General features: G+C 38.0%; 1 protein-coding gene across 2 annotated transcripts; it reads right to left on the bottom strand.

Moving 5' to 3' along the window:
- Nucleotides 1-962: 962 nt before the first annotated feature.
- Nucleotides 963-15,243, bottom strand: ezh2 (enhancer of zeste 2 polycomb repressive complex 2 subunit). Of its 2 annotated transcripts, none has more exons than XM_046833854.1 (20): nt 14,778-15,243; nt 10,812-10,935; nt 10,250-10,378; nt 10,046-10,165; nt 9,851-9,971; nt 7,671-7,847; nt 7,099-7,201; nt 6,277-6,440; nt 6,099-6,196; nt 5,373-5,622; nt 5,093-5,259; nt 4,928-5,022; nt 4,801-4,841; nt 4,264-4,389; nt 3,725-3,903; nt 3,484-3,579; nt 3,195-3,276; nt 3,029-3,109; nt 2,660-2,744; nt 963-1,330 (listed from the first exon to the last, which is right to left on the bottom strand). In XM_046833854.1, the coding sequence occupies exons 1-20, from the start codon at nt 14,810-14,812 to the stop codon at nt 1,270-1,272; spliced, it is 2,334 nt and encodes a 777-aa protein (XP_046689810.1). In that variant the 5' UTR covers nt 14,813-15,243; the 3' UTR covers nt 963-1,269. The 2 variants fall into 2 exon arrangements, with proteins under 2 accessions (XP_046689810.1, XP_046689811.1); XM_046833855.1 differs by having other exon boundaries at nt 14,815-15,242.
- Nucleotides 15,244-15,760: the final 517 nt, after the last annotated feature.

Raw genomic sequence — 15,760 nt, 5'->3', positions numbered from 1 at the left:
TACGCCATTGGAAATCTTTGTTCATGCATACAACAAACTCAATACACAAATCACCAACATTTTAGGACACCTAAACAATTCAGTGTAATTTCAAGGCACCGCAAGTTAGATACTGGATTTATCCAAGGTTTTTTTTTTTTGTCCTTTTTTTTTCTTTAAATACTTATTCATTATTTTACACAACCTGGATGCGTTGGCACTCCAGAAACTACGATACCTCTGTACGATGCTTGCGATGATGGACAAGCAGAGAAAGTGACTTTGGTTTTCATATCGGATCAAAAACACCTCAACTTGATAAACTGTTGTAGCATAGTGAGACTCCGGTTTATCAGGCAGGGCTGATTTATACTGATTCATCAAGATGCATGTACTCGTATGTGCAGAGGGGATTTATGGGCAAGGTGAAAATGCTGAAAACTCGTGTGAATCTGCTGTTGTGACTGGTTGTGTCAAGGACATGTGTCTGGCTAGCTTTAAAACAAAAAACAAATCCAGTAACAAAAGCAGAGCAGCTCTTCGTGAAAGCTTATTGGTTAGAAGCTCTGAGAGGAATACTGATTCAAATTACATGAACATAATGCACTGTTCTCATACGCTAGTAATGACTCATTATGTGGCTCCACAACATTAGTTGTAAATAGAAAGAATTAAATGTTAAGCATGTTGCATGCAGGCATTAAACAGCCACCTTCTTTTACTGGAAAACAATTAACTTCAGGGAACTAAATCCATTTCATGTCAGGCAGCATTACGCAACCCTGACACTGAATATATCCTACAACACAGTGTCCGCGGGGGTTGGTGCACCTTTATCCCCGAGTGCATGCAGTAATAGACCGTTTTGCAATACCAGTATAAATCAGCCCATGTACCGATCTGGTGCCTAATAAACTGGTGCTGAACCTGTGATTTGCTGTCAGTTTGGTCCAAAGGTTGAAAGACATCGACTGCTTGGGGTAAAACATTTCAGAACACTGGAAAACATACAGCCCATTAGACAGTGATGGATCTCTACTAAACTTGAAGCTGTAAACAAGTGAATATTCAAGTTACTGTCAAAAAGTGAATTCCCAGAGTAACGCCTGTTGGTCAGAAAAATAATGAGGAAAAGACTGAAGTGTAAAAAAAACTACTAGAAATATCCAAGTAGGCTGATCACCTTGTCCTATAAAAAAAATAAAATAAAAAAATAAAACAGTATTGAAACGGCATGTGGAGAGAAAATTCCTGAAGAGTGTAAGGCATTTGTTCCAGAGGTAGACGGATTCATGGAATTTCCATTTCACGTTCGATGCCCACGTACTTGAGGGCGTCAGCTTGACTATATCTACACAGAAGAAAAATTAAAATAATGAAAAAATTATTGATAAAATATATATAATGCATAAGCTGAAAATGTTTAATAGAATATTACTCTTTTTATTTTACAGAATGTTTTGCTTATGCTGTGTGGTGAGATTCCATTTGCAGGTTAAATGTTAATATAAATGGCTTGTGTGTGTGTGTATAATATATATATATATATATACACACACACACACACACACACACACACACACACACACACACACACACACACACACACACACACACACACACACACACACACACAGTAAAACCCCATTGTAAGAGCAACCTATAGTACGAGCAAACGGAGATACGAGCAAACTTTTACCCTGTTTCACGAGCAAATTTCGGAGACACGAGCAAACCCACGCTGCCGGTTCCCCGTTTTCGGCGGAGGGTCGCATCAGTCTCTTAGTTAATGACGTATCACTCGGTCGCTCTCGTTGTTCAGTGCAGCAAAAACAACTTTTTAACGAACAGCGCGTGAAGGTGAATAAGGGGTTTATATATGGTTGGGTGATGAGCGCTAAACGAGAGTCAGGTGTGTGATTAGTAAGAACCAGGGAGCTCCCTGACAGTAAGTGTTAAATTATGTTCACATTACGGTAATTTGCGGTGTATTTGTTTGTTAAAATAGGCTACAATTACCTTTTAAGTGCAGAAATAAGCGATCGAATGAGATCTTGGAACAGATTAAATCACTTTTACATTTATTCTAATGGGGAAAATCAGTTCGAACGTACGAGCAAATGGACCTACGAGCAATTTTCAAGAACGAATTATGCTCGTACAACGGGGTTTCACTGTGTGTGTGGATAGATAGATAGATAGATAGATAGATAGATAGATAGATAGATAGATAGATAGATAGATAGATAGATAGATAGATAGATAGATAGATAGATAGATAGATAGATAGATAGATAGAACCAACAAATGTGCAGAGAAAAATGGTTCAGTGGTTAGTTACAAAAATAAAATAAAATAAATAAATAAAGGATGCATATAAACATTTCTCTTTCATACTGTGTCAGCAGGATTGCTACACCTAATTCTAATAATAGTGTTAAGGAGGTGTGCATTCGGTATATGCAGGCAATGCAGCTCCAGTATCATTTTATCGACCTGCTAGAAACTAGAACTAGAAACACTTATTTGTAACATGCACACAACTTCCTGAGTGATCACAGAAATTGTGATTATAATTATAAAAGTGTCAATGATGGATGATGGGTACATGCCTAAGAAGCTAAAAAAGAGAAAGTCAAAGATGAATGATAAGTATTTTTGGTCATCTTTGACTACTTACCTGTAGTCAAAGAAAAGCTCCTCCCCAGTTTGTATGGCTCTCTTGGCAAAAATCCCTATTCGGTGATCCCCATTAACCATCATAACTAAAAAGGAGGAAATCAAGAACAATGATCCTAAAATTTACTGCAGTTCCCCTTTTAAAAAAAACAGTCAAAAAATATTAGTTTCTTTCTTTGATTTTGCAAGTATACAGGATTGTGCAAACTACAGATCTAAAGCAGCACTTTTTTTCCCTTTTCCCCAATGAACAAACACATACACAAACCTCAGAAATCAAAACATACTACATTGGCTGACATTTTGTGGGAAAAATATTTTAAATAAAAACATTTAGTGTAATCAGAATGCAATGTTTTAGGTGCCTTACCTTTTGCATAGCAGTTGGGGTTGACAGAGTGATTGGCAAACCTGATCTTGTTGCCTTTCCTCGTCGCATCGACAACAAAATCTGCCAGAAAAACCCAACGGGTGTGTTAAACAAATAATGAACAAGAGCACAAACTTGCAACAAGAGTACAAAGAAATCAGCTCACCATTGTTAAGGTTGAACAAGAAACTACACATGTATTTGTCATAGACCTTTCCTCTGCGGTCAGCCTCGTCCTGCGAGATGATCTAAAGGACACAGAAATACTTAACCTTTTGAAAGGTTTGCTTGTATAGAACGCTGTCAGGACCAAATCAAACTCTACAGCATTATAGAAATCAGGTCTGTTAATAGAGAACCTTATCCAGAAGCTGAGTTATGGGATTAGAGTGAATTAGGAAAGAAAGCATCATTGATGGCTTACTAGAGTAGAGCTTGCTTTTGGAAGCACTCACCTCTCCACAGTACTCTGAAATGAACTCATTCTTCTGAACAGGCTCTTTGATGAAGATGCCCCATCCTGCCACATCAGATGGTGCCAACAGTAGGTGCTGAACCGAAAAAGGAGCAAATCAGTTTTCACAATTCAGAAACACATATGAAATAATGTTCTTGGCATTCTGGGGTTATCGAGGTTGTAAAAAGTGCAAGTATTTATTCATTTATTATTGTTATTTATTTAAGATATCTTTGTACCTTCTTGGCTCCTCTCTGAATGCTGCAGTTCTTGCATGAAACATTTTTGCTATCCCAGTGATCAGCAGCTCCGCAGGTAAGACAGAGGTCGGGGTCGCACTCGCGCACAGCCAGGTAGCACGGACACTGCTTTGTGTTACACTGAGCCTTGCAGCGGCAGCCCGGGAAACGATTCTGGCCTGCGCAAAGCACAAAGTTCATGTCTGAAAAACTATTTGGAACAGGATATTTTGAGAATTAAATCTACACTGGTATAGCTGACCGCAGCAACAATATTTAGTAGTCCAGTATGTGTGAAAATATGCTACAAGGTGCTGAAAACGAGGAGGGATGTTTGCAAAAGCAAAAAGACAAGTCTGCTTTTGTCAAATTCAAGCAGTCTCCCCAGACAAAATCATTGTAGGCATGTGAGCAAGTTGTTTTAAAGTGTGTAATGGTGACATCTTAAAAACAAAAAAGAAACCCTGTAAATAAACACAAATATACCTAAATTATAACTAAATTGAACTTTAAAAGCCTTGATGTGCGTCAATACTCACACTCTGAGCTGCACTGGCAGAATTTCTCACAGAAGTTTTGAGCAGTGACACATGGGCAGGAGCTGTCACACGGTTGCCTCGGGTGGTCACATGGCTGATAGTTGTAGACGTGATTGGAGGAACCATCTGTATAATCGAATATAACAATACATCATTAATGTTGCAGGTAACCTCCTCTTGACACCTTCCTTGCTTGTAATTAATTAGTATTGACTGACTGATATTAGACTGGTTAAACAGGAACTGCAACATGCATGGTATTTATAATTACGCTACAGTGACTCATTAAACCATGTATCAAGTGGAGGCTGTGTGAATAAAACCCAGTGAATAAGACATGGCATCTGTTTGTCTCAGTGAAGCTGGTATGACTTTACACTTCAAATCTATTTGCCCAATACTGAATCACTTGTAATGTACCACTATAATACAATACAATTATAATATAATCATAATATAATACACACAGTTCTCTATTAATGCAAACTATCAACTCAAATTCTCAAAAGATCCATCGGAACAGTAAACAATACAAACCTTTCTTTAGTTGAATTTTTCGACAGTGCGTCGCCCACAACCTGTAACAAGAGACAGAAATATGTTACTTTCAGTTGAAAGACTACGGGTGAACTAAAATAAAGTAAGAATCCTCTCCGGAGCATGCCTGTGTTTTCTCTTCTTTTTTCTTGGAGGCGTGTCTTCATCTTCAGTAGGCGCACGTGCAATGATGCTGGATTCCTTTACTCTGAATTCATATACCTAGCAAATAATAAATTAATAAAAGGTTTGTGTAATACTTTAAAATAAAGAAAACCCTCAAATTACACACCTGTCTGCAGGTCTTAGAGCCAATGAGGCGAGCGATGGCGCAAAAGTTGTCATAGTAAGTGCCTATGAGTACACGGAAAAGGGAGGCCTCCGCTCCAGTCCAGTCTACGTTCTCGGGGGGATCGGGGATCTTCAGTTTTACTGGAGTCTGGCAGCGTGAATTCCCCTCTACGAAATGGACCAGTAATTATTAGTTAAAAAAACAAATAAATAAATCATGAAATAGATTTTGTCATTTTACTCTGATGTTAGAAGCAGAGTTTATTGCCTTCTTCCCATACCGGAAGAGCTAGTAGTCTCGTCCTTCTTGTCTTCATCGTCTTTATCATTGCTGTCGTTGGTGTCTGTCCCTCCTTCTCGGTCGCTGTCTGTGTCTTTAGTCTCCGTGTTCACGGTTGGTGTGCTTGGCCTGCTGTTGCTGTTGCTATTGCTGTTGGCAAGTCTGCCTCTGCGTCTGACTGCCGAACGTTTCAACGGGGTTTTAGCTCGCTCTGCCACCACACCAGCTGCATATTCCTTCACCATGCCGTCCTAACGTGCATTTCAGTTTTTGTTCAGAATATTTCAATGGCAAGAAATAGAAAAATGGAGACAGTTCATATATACGGTTTCCAGTATATTGTTATTTTCTCCATTGTTTTTTTTTTACCCCCTAATGTTGAATTTGAGCTAATATAAAAATGTGTTCTTAGATAGAGGTTAATAAAATAATATGATCTCAAACAAAGAGCCAGAACTATTACTGAAATATGAATTTATTTTCTCAATATTTGTCCATCTTTAATAAATTAATCAAAATAATCTGTATCGAGGGACAGACTTTTATAACAATATTTTTTCTATGAAATGAATACTGTTATAATGGTCCCTAGTTACAAAAAATACATATAGTATAATACTTTATATGTAATTTATTAAAACATCTGCAAGTGTGTAAATTATACTTCAACTAGTGAGAAACATAAATCATGCATAAAAACAGTGATACCCAACAAAAAAATCCTTACCTGAACCAGGTACATGTAGCAATCAAGCCCACATGGCTTGCTGTCCACCAGATTCTCCAGGTTCTTGCGCTTGTATGTGTTTGGAGTTGCATGAAAGGCTGTAAGGAGAAGCAGGTACCTTTACATCACTACATTCTTCAGACTCTCATTGAGACGGTGTGTGGGAGTTGAGACTCACGGTGAAGGAAGCAGTCATATTTGAAGCAGCGTCTACAGAAGAGCGTATGGAAGGAGTGCAGGCTCTGCTCTCTCTGAACTGATTTGGCGTTTGGGCCATCAATGTTGGGCGTGCACTCTGGAGGAAGCGTACCTGGGAGCTGCTGCTCAGTCAGCTCCTTATACCTATGTACAGATTATAGAGTCAAACTTTACTATTTGTCTTTATGTGCGTTATAAATTCACCTCTTCATATCATGCTTACATGTGGGGCAAAACACCTTAAGGATACAGGACATTAAAATCTTCTATATAAACCATGTGAAATCTCAGAGATTAACCATCTGGTCTGATTCAATCAGATTGTGGCAAGTATTCAGTGTTCTCGATTAGTTTTGCCAGGTACACAAAGTATGCAAAATGGGTACTGCCTAGACCAGTTTTGAAAACCCAGCCTTAAAAATCCTTACATGCTTTAAGCACTAACTGGCTTTCAGATTGTTAGAAATTTAAAATAGTAAAATGTAAAATCATTTTAAACTATTGGGTATGTTTGACCATACCAACCAAAATAAATCAGTAATCAAACAGGTCAGGATAATTTCAAAATAAAAGGATATATAACGACATAACGATTTAGTTAAACTGATCACTACACTCTCTCGCTCATATCCTACCATTATGTAAATTTAAGCAACAAATATAAGCAACTTACTATCTTTAATATGATGCCCAATAATAGGCAGCTTAAGGTTGAACCAAATATTGAACCTCTTTACACTTAATTATTTTTGCTGCATAACAAAACTAGACATGTATGCAGTGCTTTTCCTTCATGACTTACTTTTCTTTGAGCTCTTCTGGAGATCCTTTATCAGGAAACATGGAGGAGATGGCATCAAAGATTTTCTCGGATGGAAACTTTTTTGGAAAGTCACTGCTTAGACCTATAACAGCAATAACACCAGACCTTACATTTGGGCACATCTGACAAATTAGTAAGTAAAAACAGCCCGATAAACAAATACAAAAAAAAAAAAAAAAAAAAAAAAACCACCACTGACCACTACCACCATAAAAACGTTTAAAATTCTGCTCGTTTAGGAACAGAAAGTCATTATGTAACATTTGTCATATTGGCATTCAAATAAATGACTGAATGTTCATACTGCCTCAAAAACAGCACTGTTTAGTGTTGCCGTAATTTCCTGAACTAGAGCCATTACTACAACCTTGCACTTAATCACTGTCACGTCTGAAAAATATGCAGTGTATATTTGCTGTAGCTTTTCTCTACATGCGGAAATAGAATTAACAGATGTAACACACGTGTCACTGATCTCCACCAATATCTGTCTGGTCTCTGTGTGCTTGTGTGTTTTTTGCGTGGGGGTGTGTGTGTGTGTGTCCCCTTACTCTCAGAGTTAAGAAGCTGGTCCTTGCGAGAATCTTCAGCAATGTCTTTTGCATCGCAGTTGTCTAGTTTGTAATCGTGCTGGTCCTCTTCATCGTCATCATCATCTTCATTGTCACTATACTGATTAAGAGCGTTCACCAACTCCACAAAAATCTCATCATTTATAAAGCCACATTCTGCAAAAATAAATAAATAAATAAAATTATATAAATAGTTACAAAAATAAAAACCTGAATTAAATTTTTTGTTTTAAGTAGAGTTACTGCAATGTTACAGTAATATCACAAAACAGAAAAGCAGCTCTGGCAATAGTTTCGGCTGCCAGGTAAATCATTGTTTGTAAATAATGCATTTACTGTAATAATATAGCTCTTGTTACTATAGAAACAAATATTTCATCGAAACCTGTATGCTGGAAATGTCCTTAACAATAAATGTAACAAACTAATTTTTTTTGCAACAAAGTATAGTGACCGTATACCAGAGTAACAGAAAAAGGCACTGATCTTCAGTGAATATGCTTTATCTTAAATAAATATATAAAAACAACTTTGGCGAAACTTCCATTGTATTCAATATATATCAGTTGCTATGCACGTGTTAGCTAAACCTCGTTTGTATACCAATAGAGATGGCCGGAGATTCTTTTTTTTAGGCCCGTTCAAAATTAATCATACCCTATTCCCAATCTCAAAAAAACTTTTTTTTTTGTGAAAGTGCACATGGTTTTACATTCCAGTTACTACAATCAACTTGGGTCTAATCAATTAAGGCCTAATTATGTTAAACGGTAACACTTGCTCTGTAAAGTATAATTTAGGGGGCAAAGCTTTAATTATTTTTAGTCAGTCACCATGGCCAAGAAGAAAGAACTTAGTCATGATCTTCGTACACGTGTTGTCAATGCCCATAGTGAAGGCAAAGGCTACAAGACCAGTTCGAAAGAGCTGGATGTCCCTGTATCAACCGTACAGAGTATCTTCAAGAAGTTCAAGATGTTCAACACTGCCAAAAACCTGGATGGGCGTGGTAGGAAGCGCAAAGTATCCTCTAGAGTTGCTAGAAAGATCTGCCGCAATGCAAAGGTCTTGCGAGGTGGTCTCCATGGACATCGACACAAAGACACCACTTCTTACCCAGAGACAATGGGATGTGCTCCTGGCCTTTGCGAGGAGTCACCTAGATAGAGATCCGAAACTTCTGTTCATCCATCCTCTAGTCAGATGAGACTAAACTGGAGCTCTTTGGACATATGGATGGTGCATATGTTTGGCGTAAGAAAGGAGAAGCCTTTAATCCCAAGAATACCATTCCAACAGTCAAGCATGGCGGTGGTCACATCATGCTATGGGGATGCTTCTCTGCCAGTGGTAGGGGTAACCTTGTTAAGATAGATGGTATCATGAAAAAGAAGGACTATCTCAAGATTCTTGAAAAAAAAAAGCTGGTGGTCAGCACACAAGCTCAACCTGCCAGAGCATTGGACCTACCAGCAGGATAATGACCCGAAGCATACGGCACGAGTGGTCAAGCAATGGTTCGGGGACAAAAACGTTTTGGAGTGGCCATGTCAGAGCGCTGACCTAAGCCCAATTGAGAATTTGTTGAGAGAGTTGAAGATCCGGGTCAATGCTAGGATCTCCAACAACTGGAGGCTTTCGCGAAGGAAGAGTGAGCAAAACAGTCCGCAGCAGACCTGTAGAAATCTTGTGGAGACGTACAAGAAGCGTTTGCAGGCCGTCATTAAGAACAAAGGCTCTATTGCTTATTGAAACATTGTAATATAAAGGGTAGGAATAATTCTGAACATGGTGAGTTTTGAATATTTGTCAATAAAAATGCACTAAATGTTATATTTCTTGAAATATGTAATTCTCAGAGTTGCTTGTCACATATTAGATATTTGAAAGTATTATAAAACTCATTCATCACAGAACACAACTCAAACACTAAAAATACCAAGGGCATGAATAATTTTGAGCATAACTTTTATTTTATATATATAAAATATATGAAAATAGAACCAATAAGTTAAAATGCTGCAGACAGACACAAATAAGAATAAGCAGGCAATAGTGGGCGTTTCTTAATGTTTCCTGACGGTGTTACAGTACAGACAAAATTGCTTGACTTAACACGAAAAATGCTGCATGGAGGATTTTAGAGCCTTGACACAAACCTCTATCTCCATGAACCTTGCCATCGTAATTTTTAATAAGCTCTTCAATAAAAGTGCCGTCCTGGTCCAGAATCTCGTCTCCCATATAAGGTATGTTGTGCAAAACTGTTTCATCTTCAACCTACAATAAGGAGCCTTGATTAGGTCACAGAAGGTTCACAATAAATATTAGTCTCTGCTGATTATGTACTTTACCATAAAGTTTTGTTGGAGTGGTGACCAGGAATACATGACAGGTACAGAAGCTACAGCATTCAGGGTTTTAAGAGGAATGACTTGTCTGGAGAACTCTGCAAAGCCACTATCTACTGTGCACTAAAAAACAAGAGTCATGTACAATTTTTTTAAATGCAGTTTTTATGGTTTTATTATTTGGTAAAAGAGAAGCAGAATGCTAACCTCTCGTGTTCCACGTAACGAGCTCACGGGTGTCATGATGTGCACTGGCTGAATCCGACGCAGTTTCCACTCCTGATTGAGAATGTCGGTGCGCTCTAGAATTTTCTGTCTGTTTGAATTGAACATGCTCTGTAGAAATGGATAAAATGCATCAACGTTATTGTCATCAAACACCAGCCATGAATATATAATAACTTGTATTGCTTTAACTTCATGATGAATAAAAAAAAAAGCATTTTTAAGGGTTCCGGATGTGCCTTTTCAGGTATTTTAACTATAAGTTTTGTCATATTTACTACACTATTTGCTCCCTTTACTGCTACACATAAGCTCTGGCAGTTTAACAGCCATGTTCAGCAGATGGTAGGCGGGGGAATCACAGAACACAAAGTGTCAGACCCCTACTGACCCCAAAATAGACTCTGGGGGGTTCTTATGCATTTCAGCAAAATAAAATGCAACCCAACCTCCCTAAAGGAAATATGTTTCCAAAAGATGCATTTCTGTGTATACTTTCCAGCTTTTATAGTTTATAAAAGTATTTCTATGTTTAGACTCCTACCTTAACCTCATCTGCTCTTCGAAAACGCTTTAGCTGGCGTAAGCGCATGTACTCGGACTTCACTCTTCTCCTCCAGCACACTGGGCCTTTCTCCGATTTCTTCCCAGTCAAGCCCATGGTTTCCCTGCAGAAACACCAGCATCGGTTTTAGAGAGAAATGAAACAAGAAAATCTCTGTGCAACAGCAAGCTGTTCGTGTCTGACCAAACATACGGGAAGAGTTCCATCTCAGTGCAGGCAAGATGTGCAAGACGCCGAGTAAGTGAGAAGTAACGCAAATTAATTCACAAGTACAACATTATGGGCGAGTTCATCTTGCTTAATCACCTCTCACTGACATCTGCAGCAGCGTAAGTAAGGAGCAACTGTTCTGTCTGCCATGTTTTCTTTCTGTTTTTGCATCTTTAATGAAACCCTCAACTGGTGAAATGATTTACAGGATTTACTTTTCCCAGAAAAAAAAAAAAGGATGCCAGATTTTTTTTCTTTATTATTTACTTAAAGTGGCAGCTTAAAAGAAATCTAAATGCAGCAAATAACAGAGTCACTGTTGTGGTTTTCTGAGAATGATTATGCATTTGTACACCAATGCATTTCCCCCCCTTTTTAAAAACCAAGCCTGTTAACTTGCTGCGTTTCTCCGTTCAATTCTCTTTTTATAGCATTTATCTTCTTCAACAGTAACTTCTCTGTTTTCAAATATGATTTACTGCGGCTTTACAATGTTCAAATGCTCATTTTTAATGTTGGTATATTTAATGTATGCATATATCATTAAATTATGATACAAAATGTTATTGATTATATATTCTAGATGCTTATGCTTTCACAAATGAACAAAATATCTATTTTTTGTTTTATTTTAAAAAAATATTGTATTTTATATAGGCATTTTTAAGAATGGTTGTCGACTTGCCATCTGCAAAATACAATCCAAACGTTGATTTAAAAATTGTAAAATTTAAAATTGCACCTTTCATACTCAAATGATATTTGTTAGGGTTTTTTTTTTTACAGAAAGAAACAACCAAGCAAGAGTGAATTTGTTCAAAGGAGAAATCCCCCATCCCCTCCTCAACAAGCGGCCATTAAAAGCTTTAAAATAGCAAAATTAAAAATAGATAAACCCTATAAAGACTGTTAAACCCTATAGACAGTTAAACTCTAAATACTATTGCATTTTTTTTAAATACAAACTTTTACATAAATACCATGAATTAGAGTTTTTTTATCCGATTAATCGATTATCAAAAGAATTATTAGTTGCTGCCGTAATATAATGACCAATACATCAAACTCTCTGTAAGAAGAGGTTTATCATAAAGGAGTCTCCAGCACCAGCTATTTACAACACTTTTTTGTAAACAAGTTCAATGTACTTGTACATAAAGTGGTTTTCTTATTTTTTTGCATGTTTGTCACACTTTAATGTTTCAGATCATCAAAGAAAATTAGTAAAAGATAATACAAGTGAATAACTGGTTGGGCCACCCTTAGCAGCAACAAGTGCAATCAAGCGTTTGCGATAACTTGCAAGGAGTATATTACAGCACTGTGGAGGAATTTTGGTCCACTCATCTATGCAGAATTGTTGTAATTCAGCCACATTGGAGGGTTTTTGAGCATGAACCGCCTTTTTAAGGTCATGCCACAGCATCTCAATAGAATTCAGGTCAGGACTTTGACTAGGCCACTAAAAAAAACTTTATTTTGTTTTGTTTTTTCTCCAGCCATTTAGAGGTGGACTTGCTGGAGTGTTTTGGATCACTGTCCTGCTGCAGAACCCAAGTTCGCTTCAGATCGAGCTTACGAACAGATGGCCAGACGTTCTCCTTCAGGATTTTTTGGTAAACAGCAGAATTCATGGTTCCATTTATCACAGCAAGTCTTCCAGGTCCTGAAGCAGTAAACAGCCCCAGAACATCACACTACCAGCACAATATTTTACTGTTGGTATGATGTTCTTTTTCTGAAATGCGGTGTTACTTTTACAGATGGGGGACACACCTTCCAAAAAGTTAAACTTCTGTCTCGTCAGTCCACAGAGTATTTTCCCAAAAGTCTTGGGGATCATCAAGATGTTTTCTGGCAAAACTGAGACGAGCCTTTATGTTCTTTTTGCTCAGCAGCGGATTTTGTCTTAGAACTCTACCATGCAGACCATTTTTGCCCAGTCTCTTTCTTATGGTGGAGTCATGAACACTGACCTGAACTGAGGCAAGTGAGGCCTGCGGTTCTTTGGATGTTGTTGCGGGGTCTTTTGTGACCTCTTGGATGAGTCGTTGCTGTGCTCTTGGGGTAATTTTGGTCGTCAAGCCACACCTGGTAAGGTTCTCCACTGTTCTATGTTTTTACCATTTATGAAGAATGGCTCTCACTGTGGTTCACTGGAGTCCCAAAACTTAAGAAATGGCTTTATAACCTTTTCCAGACTGATAGATCTCAATTACTTTCTCTCTCATTTGTTTCTGAATTTCTTTGGATCTCGGCATGACGTCTAAATTTTGAGGATATTTTGGTCAACTTGACTTTGTCAGACAGGTCCAATTTAAGAGATTTCTTGATTGCGACCAGGTGTGTAAGTAATCGGGCCTGGGTGTGGCTAGAGAAGTTTAACTCAGGTGTGATCAACCACAGTTTTAACAGGGGTGCAAACAATTTTTCACACAGGGCCATGTAGTTTTAGATTTTGTTTTCCCTCAATTATAAAAACCTTCATTTAAAAACTGCATGTTGTGTTTACTTGTGTTACCTTTTACTAATGTTTCAATTAGATTGATGATCTGAAACATTAAAATGTGAAAAATGCAGAAAAAACAGAAATCATGAAAAATAGTGATCTCATTTATAGTGAGAACTCATTTCGCAAATGTTAAATGTTTTACTTTAACAGCACACCTCATCATGCTTTATTCCTTAGTTAAGCACATAATGCATCATGTTTAAATCGTTCCCTCCAGATCACTTTATCTTCATCGTTTGATACCAAAACTGAAAAACGATTCTTTCATTCTCTCAAGTTATATTTTAGTGCACTTCATTTCAGCAAATTCCGTTTGTTTCAGGTGATGAATTCAAGACCACAGGACTGTAAATGCTTTCATGTGGACTTGTTTTGCCTTTAACTATGTAGATTTGTTCTGACTGACTTCACATTATAACACATTCATTCATTCTACTTTGCTGAAAAACTAAATTAACATGCATTTAGGTGCACAGAGAATCAATGGTATTGCCCCGGGATGCCCCAAACGAAGGAATTTTTTTAGATTTACAAATTTAAAATAAAAAAAAAAAATACTAATATGGTGTACTAAAATGTTTTGGGTTTTTTTACACTCATAATTGGCTTAATGCTTTTAGACAGATACAATTACAAGTGCTATCAGTGGCAAACTAGGAGCCAGATGGCTGTTTGCTGAAACAAAAACCACATCCAAAGGCTTTTGGGGAACATCACCATGGTAAATCTTTCAACATAATGAAATAAGGCTGGTACTCTGAACTCCAGGAACACTTCAAGGGCAAAAAGACAAATGTCAAGCTGTATGTATGGTGCAATTGTGTGTCAGGGGGGTATGAAATTTAGTTTTATAGATACATGACCTGAGAGGATGGAGACACAGATCATGGCATTAAGAGGTCAACAAAGCAACGAGCAAGCGAAAATGAAAGAAACATGTTAATAAAGAGAGAGATTTCAACTTGTATTTCCTGTACGAGTTTCTTCCTCCTTCTCCCACTCCATAAAACTGCCTTAACTCACATGTTAGACATGCAAAGTGCTGTTTGATGACCTCTGGGTGCCTGATGAGCTGAAATCTGACTTCTCACTTCAACCTCAGATTATTAAGAAGTTACTGAAACGTTGAAGACAAGCTTTTATTATGGAGATTATTCTTTTTTTTTTTTTTTAGTAGCTGGCTAGCCTGGAACTACTTCAGTTACCTAAGATTTAGCTCCTACCTCGGGAACAACACGGCGCTGAATGGGTTTGTCATACCTTCAGAAGTCCAGTCCACATGAACCACTCGGATAATTCAGTGTTCCTTCTGTGAACGGAGCCGTCGCGTGAAGATTAGCGGTTAGCTAAGCTAAGCTAACTCGGCTAACTAAGCAGTGAGGAGAGAGGGAGAGAGGGGGGGGGTCGCTTCACCTCCAATACCGGCAAGCTCGCTAAACAAAGACGACAAAGCTCCTCTCAGGCCGGTTTTGCTTTCCAAGCTTTTCGCGTTTCGAGGTCTCTTTCAATAAAGTCAACAAAACGAAATGTAAAAAATGAATAAAAATGTAAGAAAAAACCGAGCCGTGCTTCCAAAATGCTCAATATTTCCGTTGCTCGAACTATTCAAACCCGCTTTCTCTCCGCTCTCTCTAACCCCGCCCACTTCGGGGCGCTGCAGAAACAACGAGCGCCAAAACAAACGGACCAATCACAACGCTCCACATTCAAGCTTCTCAATATCAAGCGTTCCGATAAGTCTGATCCCGCATCTGGAGTGTCCAATCAGACACTGTTCTGCGTGAGGGGCCCGGAATAGGGGACATGTGGAGAAGTTCTCCTTTGTTCTTTTTTTTAAATATATTTTTTTGAAAAAATTTTTTGGTGTAGAAATAAACTGACCGGTACGACCTTAATTATTTCTTCTGTAATCACCAATCCTAAAATATTTCGCCTGTCAATTGCTTGGAAAGCGTTTTATCGTTATACATGACAAATTTTTTTTTTTTACATTGTGAAAATTATATAATACGCCGCAGTGTTACGTGAGAACGATGGAATTAGAAACGTTCGTGCTTTTCGTTTTGGATTCACAGCGTTACTGTATGTAAACACGGCAGTTTGTTGCCTTGTAGCGTTCAGACACTTTGAACTTGGGTTCATCCGGTGTATTAAGCCCCGCCTTCTTTTTCCTGACGTAACAGGTTACAACGACGGCGCTGTGTGA

Source organism: Silurus meridionalis, chromosome 21 (assembly GCF_014805685.1).
Source record: "Silurus meridionalis isolate SWU-2019-XX chromosome 21, ASM1480568v1, whole genome shotgun sequence".
Taxonomy (NCBI): domain Eukaryota; kingdom Metazoa; phylum Chordata; class Actinopteri; order Siluriformes; family Siluridae; genus Silurus; species Silurus meridionalis.
This window is presented reverse-complemented; position numbering and strand designations above follow the sequence as displayed.